This window comes from Phalacrocorax aristotelis, chromosome 15, assembly GCF_949628215.1.
Source record: "Phalacrocorax aristotelis chromosome 15, bGulAri2.1, whole genome shotgun sequence".
Taxonomy (NCBI): Eukaryota; Metazoa; Chordata; class Aves; order Suliformes; family Phalacrocoracidae; genus Phalacrocorax; species Phalacrocorax aristotelis.
In genome coordinates, this window is record NC_134290.1 from 11,368,006 (window position 1) to 11,393,589 (window position 25,584).

General features: G+C 41.3%; 1 protein-coding gene across 2 annotated transcripts in view; it reads left to right on the forward strand.

Moving 5' to 3' along the window:
• The window catches only part of TMEM132B (transmembrane protein 132B), a 255,093-nt gene that overhangs the window by 194,450 nt on the left and 35,059 nt on the right, over nt 1-25,584 (forward strand). For both annotated transcript variants that reach the window (XM_075109874.1, XM_075109875.1), the window contains exon 5: nt 16,728-16,871. In XM_075109874.1, coding sequence (XP_074965975.1) covers nt 16,728-16,871 — 144 coding nt within the window. The remainder of the gene's footprint in view (nt 1-16,727; nt 16,872-25,584) is intronic.

A 25,584-nucleotide genomic window follows, 5' to 3' on the forward strand; every position in this document is an offset into this window, starting at 1 on the left:
AGTATGCTGAATCCTTTTTCCGTATTTTTTAGGATAGAGTAGAGCTGTGTAAACTACAGCTCCAATATTTATGCAAAGGAGGAGGAGCACTGTGTATTCATGCATGGAAGAGAGGTGCACGTTTCCTGTTGTGGCTGCTGTGAAATGCATAGATCTTCTGCTGATGTTAATGGAATTATACCATATTCTCTATATAATAAATCACAGGCAGCTGTTTCTAAATCAGCCCCTAAACTGAACAGAGTTCAGCATAAGTAGCATCCCACTTCAGCATAATTGCCTGCTGTTAAGCTTGGAGGTAAATCCCATTTATGTCCCTTCAAATCCATACCTGGTATAAATGAAAACTGAGTAAGAGCCTTTGCCTGAATTTGCCTAGCCCTGAGTTTGCATCGCCATTTAGCTTAGTATTATTGCAAATACCCCTGGCTTGTACTTTAAAAGTAGGTTCTATTTTGGAAATGGCACTTGACCCCTAAAAATAGATGAGATTTGTGTGTACCACCATTCTCTTGTGATTAACGGGATATTTAGATAGGCAAGAGCCAACTGTGGTCCAAAGTCTGATGTACTCTGAAAACCTACAAAACACTGACATTCAGCGTTGGAATGACAAGTACAAAAACCTCAGGCAATAACAGCAATCAGCAGGCCTTTTTGTTATGCAAAGATAAAAAAATGGGATAGATGGAAACAACAATAAACCAACAGTGATTCAAAGTGCTTTCTTTCAAAGCATCTCTTGCAATTCCCAGCTGCCTCCCTTCTTTGTCACATCTCGCTTCTCAGATGAACAGAATTGGTCAGACTCTTACTTTGCCTTTGCAATTTTCACTCATTACTCAGTGTCTGTACCTGACCCCCAGCTCCTAAAAGCTCAACAATTAAGTGAATTCCAAAGAGGATTACAATTGAGAATCAGAGGGTATAAATGTGATTTAGCATGGAGCGCTGAGCATGACAAATCATTTTTGTGCCTAGGCCTTACTTGTTCTGAAGTGAGTTTCATTTAGAAACAAAGAGCAGTTCCAGGCATGTTCCAGTGCCAAGAGTCAAGTGCAGCTGTGCAACTTCTGCAGATTGGCTCTTGCAAGACTTACTGAGACTGTAATACCTTTCCTTAACACTGAAGTGCCACCATTTTTGTCAGCTTCTTAGTCTTGGGAGGAAATACAGACACATGTGTGCGCAAACCAACCTCCCAGGTTATTTTCTTCTCTTTGGAAGAGCTTGACTGAAAACATTGTGTTGTAGAAGGCAAGCACAAAGACCTTGTGAGGTGGGCTCAGGATTCCTTATTTATATGGCTAGAAGAGACGAGATCTTTATGCAAGAGGTTTCCAAAATGTGGTCTGTGTGTGCAATGGAAGGGGAAAGTTTCTTGAATGTTTTCCTGCTGTGAGTTACTCTGTGAGAAGTTTGTCTTAGGCTTTCGCTACTACAGAAGCTGGTCAGTGTTTCATTTATAAATGAAGAACTCGCTCACATCAGAAAAGAATATTAATAGCATGCACGCGTGTGTTTGCATGTGTCTGTGGACTGAGTTGCCTTGGAAACCAGGGGAGAAAGCGCCATGAACCAGAACAGGCTTTCCATTTAAGGAACACTTGTGCTATTGTAAAACTACATATAAAAATAATCAAATTCATTCATCCATCCTGTAAGCATCTTGCTACAGACAGCAGCGTGAGTATGTGGATCCCATGTAAAGATGACAGAGCGCCACTTGACTTTGGATTTGAGCATATTGCTGAAAAAATGAGTTGACATTGGTGAAGTTGCTAATAATGTGGAAAAAAATGTATGCAAATTATACTAAATTTTGGCAATGCTCCAGGTGTACATTAAATTTACTAAGATATGAAATAGACCTAGAGTATTCACATTGCAAAACAAAGCGGACAATTTTACCTTACGTATAAGAACAGCTGTTTCGGTATATTGGCCTCAAAGACAGTATGTGGAAACAGCTGTCCAAGTGTTTTGGAGGGTGATCTGCTCAATTAAACATTGTGTATCTTTTCAATATGTAATAATGTTCGTACCATTCCTTGTGGGCATGTGAACAAAATATTTAATATAAAGTTCTAGTCATCAGTGAAATGCATATCAGAAAACTTTGTGTGAGAAGAAAACCTGTCTTCAAAGGGACACTGGGTCTTGGAGAGATAAGTCTGTTGTCACTACAGGTGCTGGCCTCAGCAGCCAAATGATGGTGGTTTTTTAAACATAAATTTCAGTGGAGAGTCACTAGCAAGACTGGTCTGTGAGACACAAAAAGCCTGGACTTTTGCATGAAGTTCTGTGAAATAAGTGAGTAAGGACATTCTCCGTTACTGGTGTTACCAAGTCACTTAGGAGCTTCCACCTTGAGTAACCTGCAAGCTGCAATTTCATTTGGTCTAAACCAAAACTCTTCAGGCTGCAGCCTGGAAGTGCAAAAGAGCTAAACAGTTTTGGTGTCTGATAAATAGCTGATGGCTGGCAGGGTGGAGATCGCACGGCAGCCTGGTGCACCTCGCTCCGGTGCATTTGGACGCGTGATGCTCAGGATCGGGTGCAGAGCAGCACAGTGCTTTACTTGTTGCCTGTGCAAGACCCCCTTGGAGTGGCTCAAGTTGCATCTGCCCCCTTCATGTGGTGCTGCGGAGGCGAGAATGAGAGAGATGCCATACAGTTAACACAGGTGTGGTTGTCGTAATTATCAAAAATAATCTTTAGTGAGACTTTGGCCTGGAGAGAGGTGTGTTCTCGGGCGTGTTGTGCTCTGGAAATCATGCACGCACAAAAAGGCTACTGCTCCCACCTCATCTGAATGCATTTTGCAACATTTTATGAATGAAATCCTAGCACCTAGCACAATTTCTGCATCTGCACTGCCATTGAATTGCAGACAGCCACTGTCGGAAAAATCCTCTGGCGATCTATTTAACCAGAAGAGATAAAATGTAAACATAATTTCCAACCTTTCTAAATATCACTGCACATGTAAAAATAGCAAAATCTCTATATATCGTATCCCGGTCCACCTTTCATGTCAATGTTTTTTTTTAATCAAATGTACGGTTTCTGGCTTTCTTCTCCCCAAGAGACCATGAGTTAAATGTGGGAAGAGTTATCACAGAAGTTGGTGAAATGTAGACTACAGCAGCTACGCACAGCTTTGCTTAATGGGTTCTAAAGTCTTTTCCTCTGCACTAATTTTCTCAGTTTCTAGGTTTATTCCCCTCTGGACTGAATAGCAATGCATCCTGCAATGAGGCTTTTTGGACTGAAACTCTGTTTATGAAATTCTTGGCCAAGAAAAGAGAAAAAAACCCAAACGAATCAGAAATTCTGCTGCAGAGAAGGAAGCTGCTGGGAGCCACGGCTGCCTTGTGAAATCCTTCTGCTTAACGTGTCCAAGGTTGTTTCTGTCTCAGGCTGTTGCTGTTTTGCAGCCTCATCAGTGACACAGCCCAGCTCTACCTGGCCATGAAACTTGCACGGCATCTTCTCTTTCTCTTGTCACAAGTTGCCGTTAGGAAGAAGTAAGGTTGCAGTTTTATTCTTGGTTGCTCTCCATAATAGCATTTGTCAGATTGCATTGGATATGTGCACCACGGTTCAGTTACAACACAACTGGGAGGGAAATCCAAAACTAAATCAACAACAACTTGCACAATTGCCGTCATTAACAAAGAGGAAGAAAACCAGCATTAAAATGCCAGGTACTGCTTCATGTAAGAGTGTGTAACCTTTGGGCAGTTAGTTAAATATCAGTGTCATTTAACAAAAAATGAAAAGCAGAAAGGGATGCTTGATGTGGTTGTTGTGGTCCTGTGACTTTAGAAGTTGGGCATTGCTTGACCACTTTGTGTCATACTGGCCATGAAAAGAAGAAATGTTTGTCATTCAGAACTAACCTGCAGTAGAGCAGGAGAATGTGGAGTAAACTTTTGATCATCTTTTTCTGCTTTTTGTTATAAGGTGCCTTCTGGCAAGACTTCTTGGGCTTTTGGAAAATGATGAAGTTGCATCATAGGAAAGGAGCAAAGACATATTGAAAGAATTTTTGTTTCAAGATCCAGTTTATCCATTTTCAGATTATTCCTGTTGCCTAGAAAATTTGAAAATTCAGTAGTGTAAATGAGATACTTTACTCACCATGTTCTCACTGATTTCTTCGTGTGAATTCTCTTGTTCCCAGACCCAGGTTCAGGTTTTGCAGGTGAATACTGTCACCTAGGTTTTACATTCATACCTTTATGGTGTGGATTTAGCTGGGATAGAGTTAATTTTCTTCACTGTAGCTGGCGCAGTGCTGTGCTTTGGACTTAGTATGAAAGCAATGCTGATAACACACCGATGTTTGGTTGTTGCTGGGCAGTGCTTGTACTAGTCAAGGACTTTTCCAGCTCCCCCTGCTCTGCCGGGGGCACAAGCAGCCGGGAGGGGAGGGGGCACAGCCAAGAGAGCGGATTCAAACTGGCCAAAGGGATATTCCATATCATGTAACGTCATGCCCACTATGTTACCTGGGAGGGGCTGGCCAGGGGGGCAGGCAGCAATTGTAGCTCGGGGGCCGGCAGCGTCAGTCAGCAGGTGGTGAGCGGGTGTATCGCTTGTGGGTTGTTTTTTTAACTTTTCCCTCTTTTCCTTTTTATATTATTATTATTATATTTATAATAATAATTAATAATATCATTGTCATTACTGTTTTATTTTAATTATTAAACTGTTCTTATCTCAACCCACAAGTTTTCTCGCTTTTGCCCTTCCAATTCTCTCCCCCATCCCACAGAGGCGGGGGGAGTGAGCGAGTGGCTGCGGGGTGTTTAGTTGCCGACTGGGGCTGAACCACAACAATGCACTTCAATTGTGACATGACCATTGATTTTCTTCCTAAAGTGCTGTCCATCAAAAGCCTGAGAAGAGCGATATGGAGGCTCTGCTAGGATGGTGTAGGAAGTGGTGTGGTGCTGGGATGTGTTCTACCTCTGGGTCCTCATCTCACCACAAGGTCACAACACATGCAGAGCTGAACGTTCTTTGTTATGTTGCTGTTTGTATGCTTATGAAGGAGATGCAAAGTGTTAGTGGTCTTTGGGTGAGAGTTTATAACTTGATTTATGGTAAGACCCTCCCTTTTTGGAGGAACACTTTGAAAACAAAATGTGGGACGACCTGGCCCACATCTGTGCCATGCGAGCACATTTCAACCACTGAGGAGGCAAGATGCCATCAGGGAGGGAGAACATGGCTGAATACTTCAAGGTGTAAGAAAAGAAGGGAAAGACCCAAAATTGTAAGAGGAAGTTGAGGAGGACTTGCTCTTCTCTGTGGGGTAATTGTATAGGAGTGCTTTCAGATGAAAGCATTTTTGAGCTGGAATTCTGTGTTACATTTATGATGGCCTTTAGGTGCAACACTTTTCCTTCTTTGTCAATCCTTTGCTAAAATTATGTGTCAAAATGCCAGAGAACCTTATCTTTTCTTAAGGTCTGTCTTCTGTTAAAAAGCATCTTCCCTTGTAGTCGTCTGTCCATTTAGCAGGAGCAATGAATATGCAGCAAAAGGACCCCATCAGCTGCCGTACAAGAAAGAATATGGATTTAGACCTGGCCTTCTTCCCACCTTACAACAGTAAACAATTTGAAATTGGTACCGCAAAAGAAGAAATAAATGTATTAGCATTTGGAAATCTGCCCACTTTTAGAGGAAAAGTAAAGAATGAATGGTTAACACAGCCAATTTTAAGGGAGATAAATTTCTGTAATGGAGGTGAATAGCAAATATTCATTCCATTTGAACAGTCCAGTAGTGGTGATCTAATTTCTCTTTGCAACTAAGTCAGGCTGTGTAATTTTGTGTCTCACATTAAGTAAAATGGCAGCAAATGGGAGATGTGTTCCTCCACCAAGATAGTTCTTGTAGATGAGTTCTTCAACACCAGTTGGATAATTCTCTTTTTCCTCTCCTGCTGTACCTAGTTTATCTTTCTGCAAGATCAGTATTTTTCCCATTGCTCATAATGTAACAGGTTCTAAAGAACTAGATTGAAAAGTTTGAATTTGAATAATGTCTTAATGACTTCTAAATGCTAATTATGAAGATAATACTTTGGAAGCAAAGATAGAAGTCTTTTCTCATTTTCCTTCTGTCCTTCAGTGCCTTTTGTTGAGATGGAAAACCAAGGCAGTCACTAACTTGTATAGTTTACAAACAGTTTAAACCTAAAAGTTTTAAAACTATCTATGATCCCCTGCTTGGACTGAGTTTGGTGCTGCAGGTAAGGACAAGGAACCGTTGTTAATTCTTTATCAAAGAAACATGCTGTGATTTTGATATATACTTGCTTTCATGGAATAATAAGTGGAAGACTGTTGTCTGTTTACGGAATGCTTCTATCGAAAACCAATAGTACTGTCAGTTACTGTTTCTATTTCTGAGAAACATTAATGTCATCCCCCTTGTCTGCTGTTGTATTGCCCCATTTCAAACCACCTGTGAGATGGCATTGGAAGCCCTCTCAAAGTGGAAGGTTTTGCAGTAGTTTCCTATGACGAGGTATTCTGTGTTTTTTCTCGAGTGCCTTCGGCTACCTGTGGCATTAGAGTATGTGCTAGTGAAGTGGTTTAACCCCAGCTGGCAACTGAGCACCCCACAGCTGCTCGGTCACTCCCCCCGCGGTGGGATGAGGGAGGGAATTGGAAGGGTGAGGGAGGGAATTGGAAGGGTAAAAGTGGGAAAACTTGTGGGTTGAGATAAGAACAGCTTAACAGGTAAAGCAAAAGCCACGCACACAAGCAAAGCAAAGCAAGGAATTCATCCCCTCCTCCCCACGGGCAGGGGGTGCTCAGCCATCCCCAGGACAGCAGGGCTCCATCACACGTAACGGTGACTGGGGAAGACAAATGCCATCGCTCTGAACGTCCCCCCCTTCCTCCTCCTCCCCCAGCTCTACATGCTGAGGCTGATGCCATGTGGTGTGGGGCATCCCTGGGGTCAGCTGGGGTCACTGTCCCAGCCCTGTCCCCTCCCTGTCCCCTCCCAACCCCCTGTGCCCCCCCAGCCCCTCGCGGGTGGGGTGGGGTGAGGGGCAGCAAAGGCCTTGGCTCTGCAAGCCCTGCTCAGTAGGGATGAAAACATCCCTGTGTTATCAACACTATTTCCAGCACAAATCCAAACTACAGCCTCGTGTGAGCTACTGTGAAGAAAATTAACTCTACCCCAGCCAAAACCAGCACAGCTAGTATGGCCATTATCATTTTCCACTTAAGAAAGGCGGCAAGTAATGCAGTATTTCTTTCTTTCCTTGCATCTGTTACTGGTTGCTTTATTTGTAGCCCTCTATATTTCTTTACAGTCGCTGATACTTGTTTCACTGCACAGCTGAATTTCAGTTAACCAGCCAATAAATTAACTGTTTGAGACGTTGCATGCTCAGCATTTACTTGTTATGCAAAAAGGCCATTTAGTAGGAAAGATGTAGGAATTGGTATTTAACTGTACAGAACCAACAGCCTGAATACAGCAAATTTGAGTGTAAGCTCTCAGAAAAAGCATGGACCTAGGACATTGGGAATATGGATTCAGTTTCTTGATCTGTCACTGGTCTGGTGGGATTTCTTCTGCTTCTGTTATTTTAGCTGTATAATGAAGGTAACCATCCTGTTGTTGGCAGAGCTGTTTTTGAGGTATTGTGGAAAGACAAGGTACTATCAGGAGTATTTTAAATAAATCATTCAATGTGTAATTTTTAGAGCAGATGAAAGAGAGACAGAGCAAGAGATGAAAAATTAAATAGTTTGATCCTGATTTGACAGGACTTTTACCTTTGTGTTACTTCCTGGTCTTTATTATAATTGCACCAGTCTAGCCGAGAGCAGAATCCCGTCAGTCTTTTCTACCTCACAGGTTCTTAAAACAGTCTCTAGTTTGAGGGTCTATGTCTCCTAAAAGCTGATGGACTCTGGAAAAATACTGATGTTCTGAAAGGAGTGGCTCAGTTTTTGAAACACAGACGGTATTGTCCTAGTCTGCAGGAAATAAATACATGGCACAAGAGGTCACTGAGAAATTCAATCACAAAAACAAAAAAGGGATTTCATTCTGTACTTGAATAAAAAAAAGAGGTTGTTCTTTATAAAAGTTGAGCAAAAGAAGAAATAATCAGACATAGGGGCATGTCAGAACAAGGCAGCACTTCTGAACAGGTACAAGGTGAACAGACTGAAAATTAAAATGAAGAACAAAATTCAAGCCAAGAAGAAGCAGAGGAAGGAAGAAGAAAACCCCCACTAGTCCTTGGATCAGTCAGAAGGCTCTCAAAAACTCACCTCAAATAAATCAACATTCTTATTTGAAAAAATTAACAATTTTTAATTCTAGCTTTTTTCAAAAGAAAATATTCTCAAAGGTGTCTTTTTAAATCTTTTTCATTTTTGTCAAGAAAGCTTTTTTTTTCCTCCTTGTCAAAAAAGTTTCCAGGCAGTTCTAAACACATGCTGGAGACATCTTCTGTATTGTTTTCTAAAGTAGAAAGTAAATGTTGAAGACTTGAAGGCAACACTGCATTCAAGTGGAGCGGCAGTGCAAGGATGAGCAATGCACAGTTGATGGGTATTTCCAAAATCAGTGAATAAAACACTAGAAAGCTCTGAGTGTGCAAGGATAGCAAAGGCTGATGCCTGGACTGGCTCAGATATGTTGTTCTGCTTTTTATTTTCACTGCATCAAATACAACAGTAGGCAGCTTTATGAAGTGAAGAAGGTGAAAGGCATGGTTGTATCATCTGTGAAGTCCATGTCACTGTAGGAAACATGCAGTGGTGTGAAAATCGTTAGGAGTACCGTTAGGTCTTAGGAGTGAAGGAGCTGACAGTAATGTGTAGGTGCCGATTGTTTATGATTTTGGAAGCCAGAAGGGATCGAGTTTCTCTCCCCTAGTTCTAGTTATCAAGTCTAAACTAGACATCAGAGGTCTTTGATAGGCAATAGAGGGAGATAAAACTTCCCAAGTGTCGCTTATGCTGTCCTAAGACATGTGCAGAAGACGGGAACTGCCAAAGAATGAATCGCTTGCCGCAGGCACTCTGGGGGGAGAACAGCCCTCCTGAGGGAGAGCAGAGTGGGAAGCAGTCTGCTTCCAAAGCCAGTCCTGCAGCAGTGGGTGTGTATGCTTTACATCTGAGAGTAGTCGAATGCAAGCCCGTGAAATTACTTACATAGGTAAAATCAGTAAGTACAGCAGTCTGGTCCTGACAGATAAGACAGACCATCTTCAAGGAAAAAACATACTTCTTTGGGTAAGGCATGGTCTTTCCTGTCAGATCCATGTTCTTCACAAAATGATACCCTCCTTTTGCAGGACGATGAATGTGAGCATCTAGTAGATCTCTGCTCCATTTTAAACTCCATAATGTGCTTCTCAAATATAGTTAATAAGTATATGCATCTAGCTCTGTCCAGAAAATGCAGTTATTAATTGAATTTACTTGGTGCATTATGAGCTCTGTACTTATACCAGTATTTGAACTACGCTGAGGGGGAAGATACAAAATCAAGTTCTTCTGAACCCCCCGTCTAGCGAATGCTAGACAACTATTTTCTATGAGGGGATTTCAGAGGACTTTGTGTGATGTCACAGTCGCTTTCCTGTGTATCTTTGTCTGCTCATAAGTAGGTACTCTTAAGCTGTAGCCACTCTGAATGGCTTAATGAAGCAAGTCACAAAGAGAACCCACGCTCCCTCCGTGAAAGGATGCTCCTGAAGGATGTGGGGAAGTTGTGTAGACATGCTGTAATTAATTTGTGCATTCTTCTATAGCATTAAACAGCTGTTATTACAGAAGGACATGGATTTCTGCCCAGGTAGCACTCATGGTAGAAGATGAGCACACAGATTGTGATACGCAACCTTATGTTTCAATGTCTGTAGTTTTGCACTTGTGAAACGGAAGCCTTTTCAAGCCGGTGAGTTGCCAGCTCTCCTGTTGCACCGGTGGCATAGAACTTCCTCCAGAAAACTCTCCTTGCAGCCCACTCCAAAAGAAATTGTGGTGACTAGGCAAGGAATTAAAGAAATGTCTGAAAGAAATTCTTTAAAATGGCCATCCACAATGTTGTTAAATATTATTAAGCCTGTGGGACAAAGATACAGAGCCAGAAAATTCCATCTTTGACCTCGGTTGGTACTCAAGCAAATCCAATAGTTACCTTCCATAAACTAGGCAAAGCATGGCTTCCCTAGATTTTTATGTGGAAAAAAGCAGTGCCTTTGAGGAGTGTTCAAACTATTATTTCATGGTCATTTGAAAACAATCATTAGTGTATCAGTTTGTGCTGAGGCTCTCGACTTGCTCTTGAGTAGACAGCTCTACCCATTTTTGTATCCTCTTGAACTCAGGGGGATATAATTTGATTTCAGTTGGAGGTGACCCACAATTTTATTAAGTCAGAACGTGGTCATGTTTTTATGGAATAAAAAGGGAAAAACAACATCTTTAAATGCTTAAAAATGGGTACCGGTATTGAGAAGAACTGCACAAGTTTTTCAGACGAATGCTCAGGTACTATACAGATGTCTAAACATGGTGGTATATTCCACTGTGAAAGACTGGTGGAGTTTACCCTACTTTTAGGCTGACTTTAGGTCCTGTATTTCTTGGACCTGAAATACAGGACCTAAAAGTTCCTGAAACACAAGCTGGGAACTCTTGGTGCCTCTGTTCACTGTGCAGACAACTAAAATCAGATGTGTAATAGCTGCTCTCCAGCTGTAAGAATTTCCCATTCCCACTTCCTTGAGCACGCACTTCAGAGCAGTGGTGTCATGGTGTTTAACACAGCAGGTTCGGAGAATGAACTCTACTGGGACATAATGGGCTGAAGCGAAATAGCATGAGCCCAGTCTCAGGCAAGGTGTTTTGCTCACACAGAAAGCACTGGTACTTAGCTGAGACAGTGGAGGCTGCCTGACAGGTTGCAATTACTTCTGCCAAGTGCACTAGGCTGCATTCTGAACCTTTGCTTAATGGGGGCAGATCTGTTCTGAGTGATAAAAAATAAAATAAAAGTGCCTCAGGTCATATATATGACAGTATCTGTGCTTCTAATCAGGTTTCACCTTCAGCAGCAGGTTTTGCTTATTCATCCTACATAAACCTCAAAATGAGCTGGATTTTCTTCATAAAAAACCATGGAAATTGAATAAATCTCAGCTTTAGTTTCCATGAACTCCAAGACAGCATTACCACTCCAGCTGATCGCGTGTGCCAGGTACACTCTGCTAAGATAAGAGCTTCCTTCAGTGTATCTGTGGCAAAAAGACAAGTTATGAAATAAGATTCCACTTTGGAGCCTCTGTATTGTGCTTTTTTGTGCTATAGCAAATTGTTTTTGCAGCACACACTAATATACATATAGAATAATATTCAATTAGGCTAATAGCTGCTGCTTACATTGTTCTCTAAGAATCCGTGATTAAGAATCTCTCTGTATGGTTCAATCTACATTAATTAATTTCTCCTGCAGAATATATGCACCTGCCTCTTCTTCCTTTGGGATCCCAATATGAAGTAAAGCTATTATGCAGGTAAACAAAGGAGATAAAGGATGACCTTTAACTTTGACACAATATCCTGCAGTATTTATGATTTGCCATCTGTCATAACTGATCACTCCCAATAACGATGTGCTGGATAAGAAGCTGAAATGAGGAAACAGCCAGAGACAGAGGAAGGTTGGAGGGGAGTGGGAATGACCTTCTAGCAATGCGTGTGCTTGTCAGGGGAGGAGGACTTGTGCATGGTCACACCTCAGGCCTCGCTCTAACACATGAAGATGTGGCAAACAGTTGATTCCACAAGTGGCTCCGCTAAAATGATTTTTGAAGAATAAGGAATTAGCCAATGTTCAGCCCTTTACTAGGACTTGTAACTCCTTTCACATGCACAGCCTCTGCAGTCTTGCGGCAAGTCCTGGGCAGGCAGGACTGCCAGTTCAGCCCGTGAATAACGACCGATCAGCCGCCTGCCAAAGCAGCTAGCGGCACTCCTGCTAGCGTTACTGTGGGGTCTGGCTCCTTGGCGTGAAGTGGACTGACTGTATGAATGTAGAGAGGAAAAAGGGTCAAAGAGCCACATGAGCTCTGCAAGATTGTTTCTCTTATCTAATGTTTCATAAACACATAATCCCAGTTGTTTGTTCTCACCATTGGGTGACAAAATGGTATATCTTACCTGATGTAATGGTGGAAAATATAAATAGCTTTCTAGCAACCAGGCTTCATTAATATGTATTGGAAACCTAAAATGGTATTCAGCTATGAGGGGGATAAAGCACAGAATTGCTTTGGATTATAATAATTTCAGCAAAGCATCTAATTTATATATTAAGCTTGCTTAATGGACTTATATTGCCTTGCTTTTTGATCTGAAGAAAAAGGTGGTGAATAATTTATCAAATAAAAAAACCTCCCTTAGCCCGGCCCACATGTCACAATCTGCCCTATAATTTACATTTTTTAAGAGATGCTGTTTCCAGGCAGGAGAACTGGTTCCTAAAGATTCCTTCTAATATTACAAATGTGTTTTCATGAGGTATACTCTAGGGAAAAAAGTAATAATGAAGGAATGCAATTCTACAGACAAATGTTTCAGCTCTATGCCTTCTTCACTGAAGACAGTCATTTCAACTAAATGCCAAGAGGCATTTAGCTCTAGCATTTGTCAGTGAAATAGGGTTGGCTTTAGGTTTCTTCCTGATTTACAATTGAGTGTTTATTGGGTTTACTGTACTGTAGCATGTTTTGTTAACCTCTAAAAAAACACATCCAGCTTGTGCATTAATCACAAAGGTGATATCTGTCACAGTAAACTGGGTCGGCGTGGAGCTTATGTGCCCCGCCAGACTCACGACAAGGATGCTGGCTGCACCCAAAGGAGCAGGAAAGATGCGCTGGTGGCTTTGGGCGGGGGTCTAGATAACTTGTGTCCAGCTCCTGGCTCCTGAGATGATTTCTTGTTGGATGCATATTCTACTACTCCCTGTCTTTATTTTTCAACCAGAAGGAGGACGACAACACTGTTTCATGTCCTCTCACAGTAGTTGGGCGAGCTGCTGTAGAGTCACATGCCTAAGGAGGATTTAGGTCAGTGTGGTGTTGTTTAAAGGCTAATTATTGGGAACATTGTGCCTGGAGTTCCTCAGGTGGTTTGTGGCTACCTGCTGTAGTCATTCCTCAGTAATCCTTGCTTGTGGTCAACCTATAGGGAACAGCAGTGTTGGTAGTCACAGCTCTATCATGACTCTGGACATGTCTGCCATTCATATTCCACCCCCCCCACCCCCCCCCATTTGTCCAAAGCAATGAGTTGTCAAACATTTACTATGGCTGTGCACAGGGTTTATTCATATTTAAATAAAGCCATTATCCTGGCCTTGAGTTTCTGTAGTTTTCTGTTCTTCCTCTTGAGTATTTCTCTCAGTAGTGCCATCTAATCAGCTTTAGGTTTTAATTAAACAGCTGTCATTTGCTTCCTAGTTCTGTTGTGACCTGCTGTTGTATTAAATTTTAATTTAGCCTAGGCTGGATAAGAAGTAGATTCCTTCAGACAACAAAGAAACGCTATTAGAGGGTTACAGTTGTAATTAAGAAGAGCTCTGCTGAAGTGCTAATGCATTCAGGTACAGAGAAGGAGCTCTAAACATGCACATAATTATTATTCAGGGATAGAGTCTGCAATATGAATGTGTAGCTTCCACCTGGGCTGCTTGAATTGAAGGTTTTGGTCAAGATCTCGCTGCTGAAACCCTTGACAAAAGAAACAGAAAGGGATTTCTGGTTTTTCACCTGGGACCTTGCAGCGTCAGCAGTTAGAGGTTTGTGCTTGCGGTCCCTGGGTGCTGTTCCAAATGTTTCACTGATGCTGTGCCACACAGGAGGACCTGCCTATGTTAATCAACATTGTTACCCCTCTCTACATTTCAGGTGCTGTTAGTAATAACCTAGACAGGTATCTTAAATTCAGCAATGCTTCTTTTCTGCAGTAAACCCTACCACGGAAATATAAAACAAGCCTAACAGAATCTAGATGAAATGCTATTACTTGTTGAAGATGCACTAAAAAAAATAGTCTGTTTATAAATCTAATGGACAGTCAATTAGTTCAGTTCTGCCTTCATATTTCTTCCTCAGAGGAAATATATTTTTTCAGTCTATAAATGGCTAGCTCTCAAAAAGGTCTTTACACAGCCTATTGTACTTGGTCCAGGCATCAGGCATCTGAAATATTGATTTATATAGTAGAATTGCTTACCAGTGAAGTGTAGTTTCTGTGAAGCAGCACCAGCTAATTAGCATGCTGGGTACCTGTACATGCTGGGAAGGTTCAGGACAGTGCTTGTGTCAAGAGTAGGATGAGCGTATTTCAGAGCAACCACAAACAGTGGGGTCGCAGTGTCTATTCTAAGACGTTTTCTCTCATGTTTATCTTCACAGGGAGTTTATGAAAGGAACGTAAATGTCCTTATAAACTTTGCATTATCCTTCAGAGCATCGAAGTCTGACTTCAGCTTGGTAGCGAAGCAGCACTTAGAGTTAAAAGGAGGCTAGAGGTTTTATTTATCCTTTGTCACACATGAGGGTCAACATGAGGGTGATAGAACAAACAGTGCAAAAACCAAAGGAGAAATTAGTTCAGACCTCTTGAGAACCTGATTCCAAGACCACTGAAGTCGAAAGAAGACTTTCATCTATGACTCAGTAGGGCTTTGGATCGGACCATAATTGCATACAGGCACTGCCTGCCCCCGACATGTAGGACTTCCATAGTTGTGCTAACAGAGAGTGGGTTTGGAAGTAGAATTAGTGTGTTTGTTGTTTGTGACCTTGGCGAAAAATACCCTTTCCCCTGATGCACTGAAGAAGACTGTCTGTTGTTGGAGAATGGCTTAGAAATAACATACTGGCAAACTGCTTCTTGGGAGCGTTTTGACACAGGACCACCATGTCTCCATCATGTATGTGGCCTATGTTTATATTGGATTGATGGCTTAGGATTTACGGGATATTTGCTGTTGGTTTGGTGAAATCTAACTACCTCTTCCCTGACATAGTAGGGGGCGTGAAGCACCCTCAGTTTCTTTTTGTCTGTGTTACACAACCTCTTCCCACCTGAGGTGCTCTAATTGTTTTTTTTCACCCCGCATTGCTTTTTCTTCTTAGTTTTGTTCAAACCTCAGTCTTTGTAAAGGTTTTACACTTGTTCTTTCACACTTCCGCTTTTGTCACATACTTCTCTCTTTCCCAGTGTCCCTCCCTCATGGATGGCAGCTGGTTATAAATGAGCCCATTCAGCATAAACAAAAACTAGGCAGTCATTTACTATGTAAAACATCTGGTTTGTGCCTCACAGAGAACAGAACAAAGACAGTATATTTATTTCATGAGGTATTATTCAGAAAAGCATCTCTATTCAGGACAACACTTAAGCTCATGCTTAAATCACATTGAAGTCTAAGTGTCAAGTCGAGCACGTACTTCTAGTTCTGTTCTGAACAGAAATGGACTCGAGTACATGCTTAAATGCTTTTCTGGAGCATGACTGCCCATAAAGCTCTAGTAGACTATATTAGTTAGCTGGCACTAGTTTTATTAGTACTTCAACTCATTTAATTCAGGGCGCTTTTTGTAGAAGTTTCCGAATATTGATTAATAATACATCTTGGTTGCAAGTATTTATTGGTCTTCTCCCGCTGTCCTTAGCTTGTGGTCAATGCCCGTTATTTTCTATCAATCTAGCTAGCAGACAGAAGCAAATGATAGTGAATATATCTCCCTATGCAAGCTGCCATCAAATTTTTCACTAAAATCCATTTCTTCTTCCACCAATTCTAATAATGGAATTTAAAGTTAGATTAGTTGGAAGCAACTCTTTTTTTCCAACTGGCAAGCAATTAGTTTTATGGAAGTTGAAAAATGAAAAGCGGATTGATTCAAAGCAGTATTTCCTGCTGCAGGCTTTTCAAGAAGGCCAAACTGAATCTCTGTGAAAGCACAGATTGTTCTTTGCCCCGCATGTGTGTCAAGTTTTGGGCCAGCAGTAAGCACTGCTTAAGCAGAGACAAGCTGCTCTGTAGGCCTTCGGAGGCTGTTCCCCTCCAGTCTGCAACCTGCTTACGCAAGGCAGGGACCTCTGTAGCAACTCATTTGGAGTAATTAATCAAACTGCAGCCATACTGAGACCCTGAGGAAGGCTGTGTTAATGGAGTCATTAGAGTGCCAGTACTGTAAATGCTTCAGGATTAGAGATCAATGTGGTAAAACATCTCTAGGTGGGCCTTTGATTGGCAAAGATCAAAAAAATTTTATATGGATTGCATTGCTTAGTTTGTAATACCCCACCTCATGCATAGGTTTTCTCGTCATGTATTTATGTCCTGAAAAGGGAAAACAGTTCAACCTGCAAGACTCTTAGCTGGAACAGTAAGGAAGAAGTGCTGTTATTGTAGTGCTTGATAGTCACCTCCCAAATCACTGGCATGATTGGAGGCAAAAGGGTGGAAAGAGTTGCTGACATGTCTGAGATCAGGGAGCTCGAAGGGTGTGTGCAAGGAAGGGTCTCCCCTCTGCCCCAACCCTGTCAGAGGCAGGGTTTTGGTTCATCAGTCTGACCCCTGTGGGATTTTCATGGTGTTTTTGCTTTTCTAACGCCTGTTCTTGTTTGTGTGTGTGCATACAGGACACGGAAGTCCTTAACACGGCCATTCTGACGGGCAAGACGGTGTCTGTTCCGGTCAAGGTTGTTGCTGTGCAGGAGGATGGGTCCGTGGTTGATGTTTCAGACTCCACCGAGTGCAAATCTGCTGATGAAGACGTCATAAAAGTAAGGCACCCACCTGAGGTGGGGAACAGAATTTTCACCCCTTTCTCCTCCACCGCCACCATATTGGGACCTAGCTCACATTCAGGATTTAACAGCAACCAGTTGTTTTACTGTTCAGGCTGTTTCTGCAGTGGTGGGTTATTTCCACTGCGCAATGAGGAGAGTGGTCTCCAGAGGTTATGCAGGGTTAGCTCGTTTCCAGAGCCTGACGCGGAGCCATTTGTGCTGGCATGTTCCATACGGGGGAGAGAAGCTAAAAGAGCAGCCCCAGCCTTTCTTCTCTAGCTAGCCAGTGCTGATGAGAAAGAACGTGCTGTCTGATACATCCTACTTGGGAAAAGTCGACTCCCCACACAGGGATCTTTGTTCTTGTGTGGCTTTTCTTCATCCATTATTTAATACTAATAATGCAGTATATCATAACCATGCAGCAAGGTTTCCTACATGCTTCTGAGTGCATCACCTGCTTTACAGTCAGGAATTTCATATAAGTAAAGATACTGAAATGTACCAAAATCTGGAGGAGTGTGACAGAGAATAGAAAATAACCATATTGCAAAAACTCTTAGAACGAGAGCTGGGAGCTTTTAAACAATGTTGTGGTTTGGGTTGGTTTTGTTTTTTTTAATAATATGTTCAGCTGGTTCTCCCTCCCTGACATTGAGATGAAAATAGCATTAATGTGACTTTATCAAGACATTGACTGCATGACTTCTGACACCATTGCATGGCTTTCAGCTTTTAGTTCATAATTATTTGTAGGCATGAAAGAGGTACTTTTGAATCTCTTTAGTAGGTTTATTTGTTTTATTATGTGGTTTGGGGCTGGTTTCTTCTTGTTTTAAATAAACTTAAGAATTGACTACAATTAATTCTGTATAGGGGTGGGTTTTTTTTAATCATTTATTAATTTTTTAGGATAGCCCTAGAAAGGTGGTTTCTTTGTCTCAGTTCCAGGGAAGTGCAGTGTGCTATATAAAAATGCTATAAAAACAGTGTACCATAGTAATCCTTTTTACACAGTAATCCTGTAACCTGTAGATCTTATGGTAAACTCTCTCTGTAGCTTTCAAGAAACAAGTTCCACCCCATATTCTAGCTATCAATTGTGTCATGTGTGAATGTATTCCAGACCTGAGCACTTCTTTAAGTTTTCTTCAGATTGCATTGGAAACCCACATCCATTACCTGTGTACTTTGAACCTATTATTATAACCTCTTTGTAGATAAGACAGCAAAGGTCCTGATAGATAGCTTGTACTTTGTCAGATAAATTTGTGTGTTCTTTAGCAGGCTGAAAACTTGCACACAGCAAAGGTATTTATTTTGAAGATGATACGCTGGAACAAAAAAATCACCACCTTCTTTTTGGCAACTCTGAATAAGCTTCTTACCAATTTTTGGAATATATTATATCCTCTAAAACAAAATCTCGTTACATTTTAGGTCCAACAACAAAGAAATTCCTTTGCAGTTAAAGAGCTTACAGAGCAACTGTATATTTTGTAGATATTTCTTTTTTCTGAGACCTATAGGTAGGCACCATTTGATCCTCGGTAGCTACAGGAAAGGCAAAATGGGTTTGGGCAAAAGCCTTGGTCAGGCAACTTCTACTTGCTTCCAACTCTTTCCATCAAGGCTTATCTCCATTTAACGTGAAGGCAAGTCATTCATAAGTAAGATTCAACTTATTGGGCAAAGGCATGTGTGTCATTGTATCCTCAGAGAAGTTGATAGCTTAGGGCTTAGTTATATAGTAACGATGCCTAGCAGTTTTCAGACCTCAAAGCATTTTGCAAAGGACATCAGCGTAATACATTCTTTCCATGAAAGTGACTGTTCCAATGTTTAGCATCAGCCAGTGATGGAATAGGTCTCTTGAGCCTGTGCTCTAGCTTCTATATTTTCCTTTATATGTCAGATGGGGAAAGAACAAATCACATTTTATTTTTTTTCTGGAAACCAAACTTCCTTGAAAGTCCTTACCAGAAAAAACATGAATGAATATCTTTGTCTATGACTAACTTAATGGTCAAAAGAACAGACCCTCTTGATAAATTTTGCTATTCTTTTTTTGCTGTGTACCATACGGCTCTTATCTCATTAGGAGCTATTATTTATCAGTTTACAATGAATTGTTCATACTACAAACTCAAGCACCAAGTTATATGTCATCAACATATGATGGTGTATGTGGACTTTTGTTTCTATTAATTGAGTTTCTAGTATTTCTAGACTTGCTGTAACTAGAGAATACTGGACTGAACCAGGTAGGAAAAGGTCAGGAAAAGGACTCTTACTCCTCTTCCACTAATGAAATTAGTATCTACAGACATCAGGGAGATGTTGCATTTCAAAACCCTGCCTGTTTAAAGTCCATTTAGTTCAATCAGCAGTTGCCCATACGGATATCCTGTCAAAGCTGGCCATAAAGTTGTTCCCATTCCCAAATTTAAAAGGTCCATTGAAGCTGGCAACTAAATGAGACTTGACATGACCTCTGTGAGCAGAGACAAGATTTCCAGTTGCAGTTGTGGATTTATACACTTGAAGAAAGAAAAGCTCTTGCCCTTTGACCATCCTCCTTTCTTGCTTTTTCAGAAAGGGTTGTATTTCTAGGTGGAATTAGACCTGCTCCAAAGCACCTTCAAGTCAAGTTGATGAGCATCCTGCCATTCCTTTCAGTGGTCTGGATAGAGCAGACCAAAACACAGGCCAAAATTCTGCACAGGTTTTACAAGATTTGCACTGTAATTCCCCCCCCCCCCCCCTTTTTTTTTTTTTAATTTGGTAGTGACTAAGTTGGGTATAAATCAGGTCTTCATTTGGCTGCTTTGTGAAGTTATTCAGGTATCAGTTCACTGACAGAAGAGAATGTCTCTGGGCCTCTTTCCCAGACCTGGTACCCAGCTCTAATATATTGACTTAATGAACAAAAACAAGAGGTCTGAATGTGGTCTTCACTGAGTTCATCTTGCCTCATCCTGGTGATATAAAATGGGAGTGATGTTATTTTTGTGAAATTTGCAGCATCCTTATAATGGATTTCAGTCACAAATTACTGAGAGGTGCTCTCAGACTGAATGCTCATTCAGTTCAGGCATAATTTTTAAACTGGAAATACATGTATTGGTTGCAAGATTCAATCCATAACGATTAATTAGCTTAGTTAAAATTTAGTACAGGGTTTATGTGCCTATATTTTTTCAGAAAAAAATGCATATTCCCTTTACAAGCCCCTTTGGTAAAGTCAATATTGACTTTGCTTCCAAATTTGTGTTGCCTTTTCTATATAGGTGGTACTGCCAAACCTTCTAATAAGAGTTGTCAGGCATTTTGGATGTAATTGTCTAATCTTAAGCTTCTTTTCACTGTTAATTCTGCCTTTATTGTTTCTTTGTAATTGGAGAGATATTCATATTCTTTTGGGCAGAACAGAGTGTTGCATTCTTAACCTTTTAATTCTGTTTAATAGCTAATGATTTAATAGGCAATTAATGAGACAATTCTTTGATCACTTCTGTAACGCCATTATTTTCAATTAAGACACAAAGAATTGAAGCTAGTTTAAATAAAAACAGATCTTGGCCCAGGCTATTATATATTTGTACAAAATGTGCCTCTCTGGGCAGCTACCTAGCTATCACCTGGATATAAATACTGCTCAGAGATGGTCAGATAGATGATGTACAAATGATTTGTTTGTAGGCACGTGACGTGAACCTTTCCTATTCTAAACCATATATTCCCTCAGCCTAACAGTTTAATAGCTTCCCAGCAAGAGAATATTTCAGTCCACATTTTTCAAAGCCTATCTAATTAGTGGTAAATATAATGAAGCACACCTATTACTTTTTGACCTTGCATTTTCTGACCTTAGTGTGACTTGGTCCTGAAAGGAATCTCACAGGTAACCTTGCTCAATTCAACTAGAGTTCCTGGTCCCTACAATTGCTAGCCCCTACAGTTGGACACAGGTCATGATACTGACCAACCATTTTAACTTAAACTGGCTAAAAATTTTCGAGAGAAACATTGCTGTAAGTCAGTGAAACTCTTACGCTTATTCTGTTATTGAAAAGGAACTTTTAAAGCTGTTGGCATTTGAGGGAAAAGATTGGGTTTATGATTAAGGCACTGAAATGCTTCTCAGCATTAATTTCCATATCTCTTGCTGATTTCCTGTGTGACTGTGGGTAAATCACTCATTCCCCTTGGAATCTCGCTTCCTTATCTGCAAACAAGGTAGAGAAATACATCCTTTTCCCAGCCTCAGCCTGCCTTATGTAGTTTCTGAAGCTACTGTTGACTCTGAATTGACAAAATCCTTATCTCCACTAGAGTCTCATTAACTTCAGTGGTCTTCTGCCATGGACTCACTTGGAGGACTTCTCTCCCAGCATCCCACTTTTCCTGCAAACCACAGCTAAATAGGGCTATGAAGCTGAAAAGAAGTGGTGGAAACTTGATAGAGTTTATGCACAAATTATTCAGCTACTCTGGTGATGGAGAGTACCCAGAGAGATAAAGGAGCTGTAGGCATGGTGGGATGAATCCTTCTGTATGTATGCTGAACCATGGGGCCTCAGTCTTCACAGGTGGGGGAAAAAAGCCTTGAAGAAAAAGATTAAAGCAGTTGTACCATGGCAAGGACCTCTTCTGCTCATCTGTCCTGCCAGCCAGTATAAGCACTGCTGAGGTTTTGCTGGCCTGTTACAGTGGGTTTCCCTTGCTCCCTGCTGGCCTTTGAGCCCTAGTTAGAGGGAAATAGAGTTAGACCAACAGCAGTGATGGAGGGAACAACTTGAGATGGTTGTTTTACAGAGGGAAGTCTAGCCTGAGGGGCTTTGGCACAGCCGATCTCCACAGCTGCTTAGAAGCTCCAAGAAAAGTCCATGCACTCCTTTTCCCTCCCTGTGAAAGTACCTTTAAAATCCTGAACCATAGTAATTTCACATGAAGAAAAATTCTGAAAACATTGTAGTTACGTGGTAGTCTTAAACATCACCCTCAAAGCAGCATCAAGAGAGAAAATTATAATGAGGACAGCTTCTTAGTCCAAATGTTTATCTCAGTAGTGTACAAATGAAAGGGAGACAGCTGCCCAATTAATTCATTCTTAGATTAGTCATACTTTCATGTCCTTTGCAAGTTACACAGAAATTGACTGATGGTTCAAATTAATCTCTGCAGTAATTCAAATGGCTTCCATGGAGTTACACCGTGGACTAATTTAGCCTAATTTTTTGTAACAGAAGGGGCCCTCAGCTGAACAGAAGGGAGTCAGAGGGCCTCATCCTGCCCATTTCTGCCCACATGTAAGGTGCATTAGAAACAGGCTCAATGTGCCCAGGCAGAGGCGTACATTAGGAGCAATGGTGCTCCGATAACACACCATGAACTCCATCTGTGTGAGAATGCACTTTTCTTGTTTGCTTTCTGGAGGAAAGCACTTCAATGAATTATTTTTCACCTTTTCATAATTTCCTGTCTAATTATGACAAAGGTAAAATTCAAACCAGTCCTACCACCTACTTTTCTAACACAAACCTTATCTTGAACACTCCATAATTAATGTTAAAACAATAGAAAACCTCATTTTCCTAGCAGCAGTCAGCTAGGCTTTATCTAATGTGCGGTAAAAATAGCGTAAGAAAGGCAGGAAAGGTAATAGCTGAAATAGATTGAATCTGAGGAAGGTTCTCCCTTCTTCCAGATAAAAAAAATGCAGGTGAGCAACTGAGGACCTTATTCAACAACCTGGGCACAGTGGTTTCTAACCCCAGCACAGTAACTGCTACAAGGAACCACAGGGAATAAAAACCAAGGGAAAGGGATGGATGTTTCTGTTCCCCAGTTTAGATGATACTGAATTTTTGGGAGCAGTTCCTTGCTGAAGACTCACAACACGTTCTTAGGACAATTTACGGAAGGAAGCACCTGCCTGGAGTTGTTAAATACAGCTATTTATGCAGGAGCTCTGAAAACAAAGCCAGAGGTTGTAATTTGCAAGTTCTGCAGCTGCTTCGCCATGGAAGTATGTGATCAAGAATGTAATGTACTTGTACGTAAAGTGGAGCTAATCTTATTTCTCCATCCATCATTTTTTTGAGTGCCTATCGCTACATTACCTAAAAGCTTTATTTTGTGGTCACTTGCGCAGAAATTAGCTCACTCCAGGAGTCCAAACTCTTTCTGGAAGCAGTGAAAACACTCTCTACTTGTTTATATGATGGATTTACTTTGGTGCCAGTTGGTTTATTACACAATTCATTTTGAACTAGATCTTATTTTTTTTAAGTGATTTTTTTTTCCTCGGTGTTTCTGAATGGTTCAAGATTGACAGCCCTGGAGGTTTAACCACTCTGTCTTGCCCCAGAACAGGGGACAGGTCGGGGCTGTGGCAGGCAGCTGTTCAACTAGAAAGCTTTTGAAGTGCGAATTTTTAATTTGGTGAGTCCATCTCCCTGTCCATGCTGTGCTTTTAATCTCACCTGATTAGTGCCAGTGAGTCAGTATCATCAGCTCCATGAAATCAGCTGTTAACAACCTCAAGTCACTGGCAGCTTCATCTCCATCCATCTTTGGGAGCTGGGAGGTAACAGCCTCTGCAGTCCATTACAAAGCCCATGAAATAATGACTCCCCTGATGCCTGGCAGAGGCAACAGGTTTACAGCAGTGAAGCATTTCTCAGCTGAACAGAAGGATTACTTAGGAGGTGAGGATCCTGCTTGGGACTGAGGAGTTCTGGTTTACCTCTCTGCTTTACTCCAGACTTCCTCTGAGGAGCTGCTAGTCTCTCTCTGTAGCACCACGGTGGTGGTAAGGATGCTCCTGGCCCAGTAGGATTTACTGGCAAGAAACCTGTTGACGACTGTGCATCTTTTCTTTTGTAACTGTAGACAGGTATGCCTACGTTAGAGCAATAATTAAATAACATTAAGCTGTTTGCAATTCATCAAACTTGTAAATTAGAGCTTTTTATGATTTCTAGTAATTTTGGCCAAAAAACCCACCGCCTTTGCCCCCATACAAAGTTCATCTTTATGAGTTACAAGAGGTAGGCAGGAGAGTACGGCAGACCTCTCTACAATATGTCAACTGTTGAATTAAGGATTTTGCTTTTTGTTGAAATATCAGAGGTTCTGACATTCAGGTCACCACATTCTGCTAATTAGTTTTCTAGCTAGACAAAGTATGATCAGTAAAGAGTAACACAGCCACTTATTGCGTATTAAAGATTTATCTTAAAAACCCCTCTTGTTACACAGCAACAGGTTGAAATCTATATTGTTTTGTGATTGTGCCAAGCTAAAACTTTGGGTCTGGAATCATATTTGTACACAAAACAGCTCCGTGTATAGCAATAAGGACGCCAGTGAGGCAATCTCACAAAATCACATATTGAAGAATTAATATTCTGTACACAGTACACATTGTACACAGTTTATAGCAAATATATGTGTGTATCTTCCTGAAGCTATTTTTAAACACACACAGTCTTCAAAGCCAGCTTGAGAAAACTGTTTTGTCTGGGAGAGGATCCGTTAAGAACAGACCATGCCGACATGTGCAATTACACAGATTTCGGCAGAGATGCTTATGGTGTCTTCCAAGGGACCAGCTGCTGCTTCAGAGGAAGAAAACAATTCTATGGCTTAGCATTTGGCTGCTCTGAGAGCAGAAATGCAAAGGGCATGGATCCCAGTCCTGGGAAACAATCATTAGCCTGAACTGCGATATTGCTTAGGATAAACTCTGAATATTTTATACTAAGAGATGCACAGAGTAAACAACTGAGTCCAGGCTCAACAAAAGCAAATGTAGCAATAAGTAGCTGTTGTCAGGAGAAAACGGCAAACTTCTGAAGGCGGTTTTTCCAAGTTCTGCAGGAAATTAACTCTGCTTTATAAACTTTAATGCAGCTGGCCATTTAAGTATTTTAATTGTGGATGCATGAACCTCATAGATTCCGAGGCTTTTACACCTCCTGAACTATCATTCTGGCTGGGCAAATTAATTGAGATTCCTATTGTCATCAAAAACCCTGGGGCCAAAACGTGCTCCCAGCTAAAGTCATGCAACTGTGTGAGAGGCATTGGAGTGACAGAGGTGCTCCAGGGGGCAAAATTTGCTCCATGTGAAAGTTAAAACAGCCATTAGCTGGCAGCTACGGGTTGAGAAAAAAGGCTTTATCTTCCTCCCTCTTCACTGATGTGATAGTTGAGAGAAGTGGGATTGGGCAGCAAATGATGCTTTCCGTATGGCATAGCATCCCGTTTTAAGTAAGCAATAGAGGTTTGGGCACCAAAAAATGTCCATTAAAATGTGCATACAATGCTGAATCCTTCAACCCGTTAACAAGCTTGATTTCCGGAGAACTTTGTGCTGAGGCAGCTCATCAGCGATCGGCACGCTCAGCAGCCAGACCTTTGCATTCCCCTGGCTCTGTGGGTCACAGTCGGATTTTGAATGCAGCTTGAGTATATGTTTTCGTGGTTTAACTTATCCACACCTGTGTTTTAGTGATGTGTTCTGAGATGCATTCCCTTGAGATACATAATTGGAGTTGAGGATGGAGATGATGAGGCTGACACGCCACTGTCATTTTGAAGCACTGTTAATTTATTTGACATAAAAAGCACCTACCACTGACAGTATCCAGCTCCCTTTCTGCTCCCTGGTAGAAGGCGTTTTTGTTCTTGCTGTGTT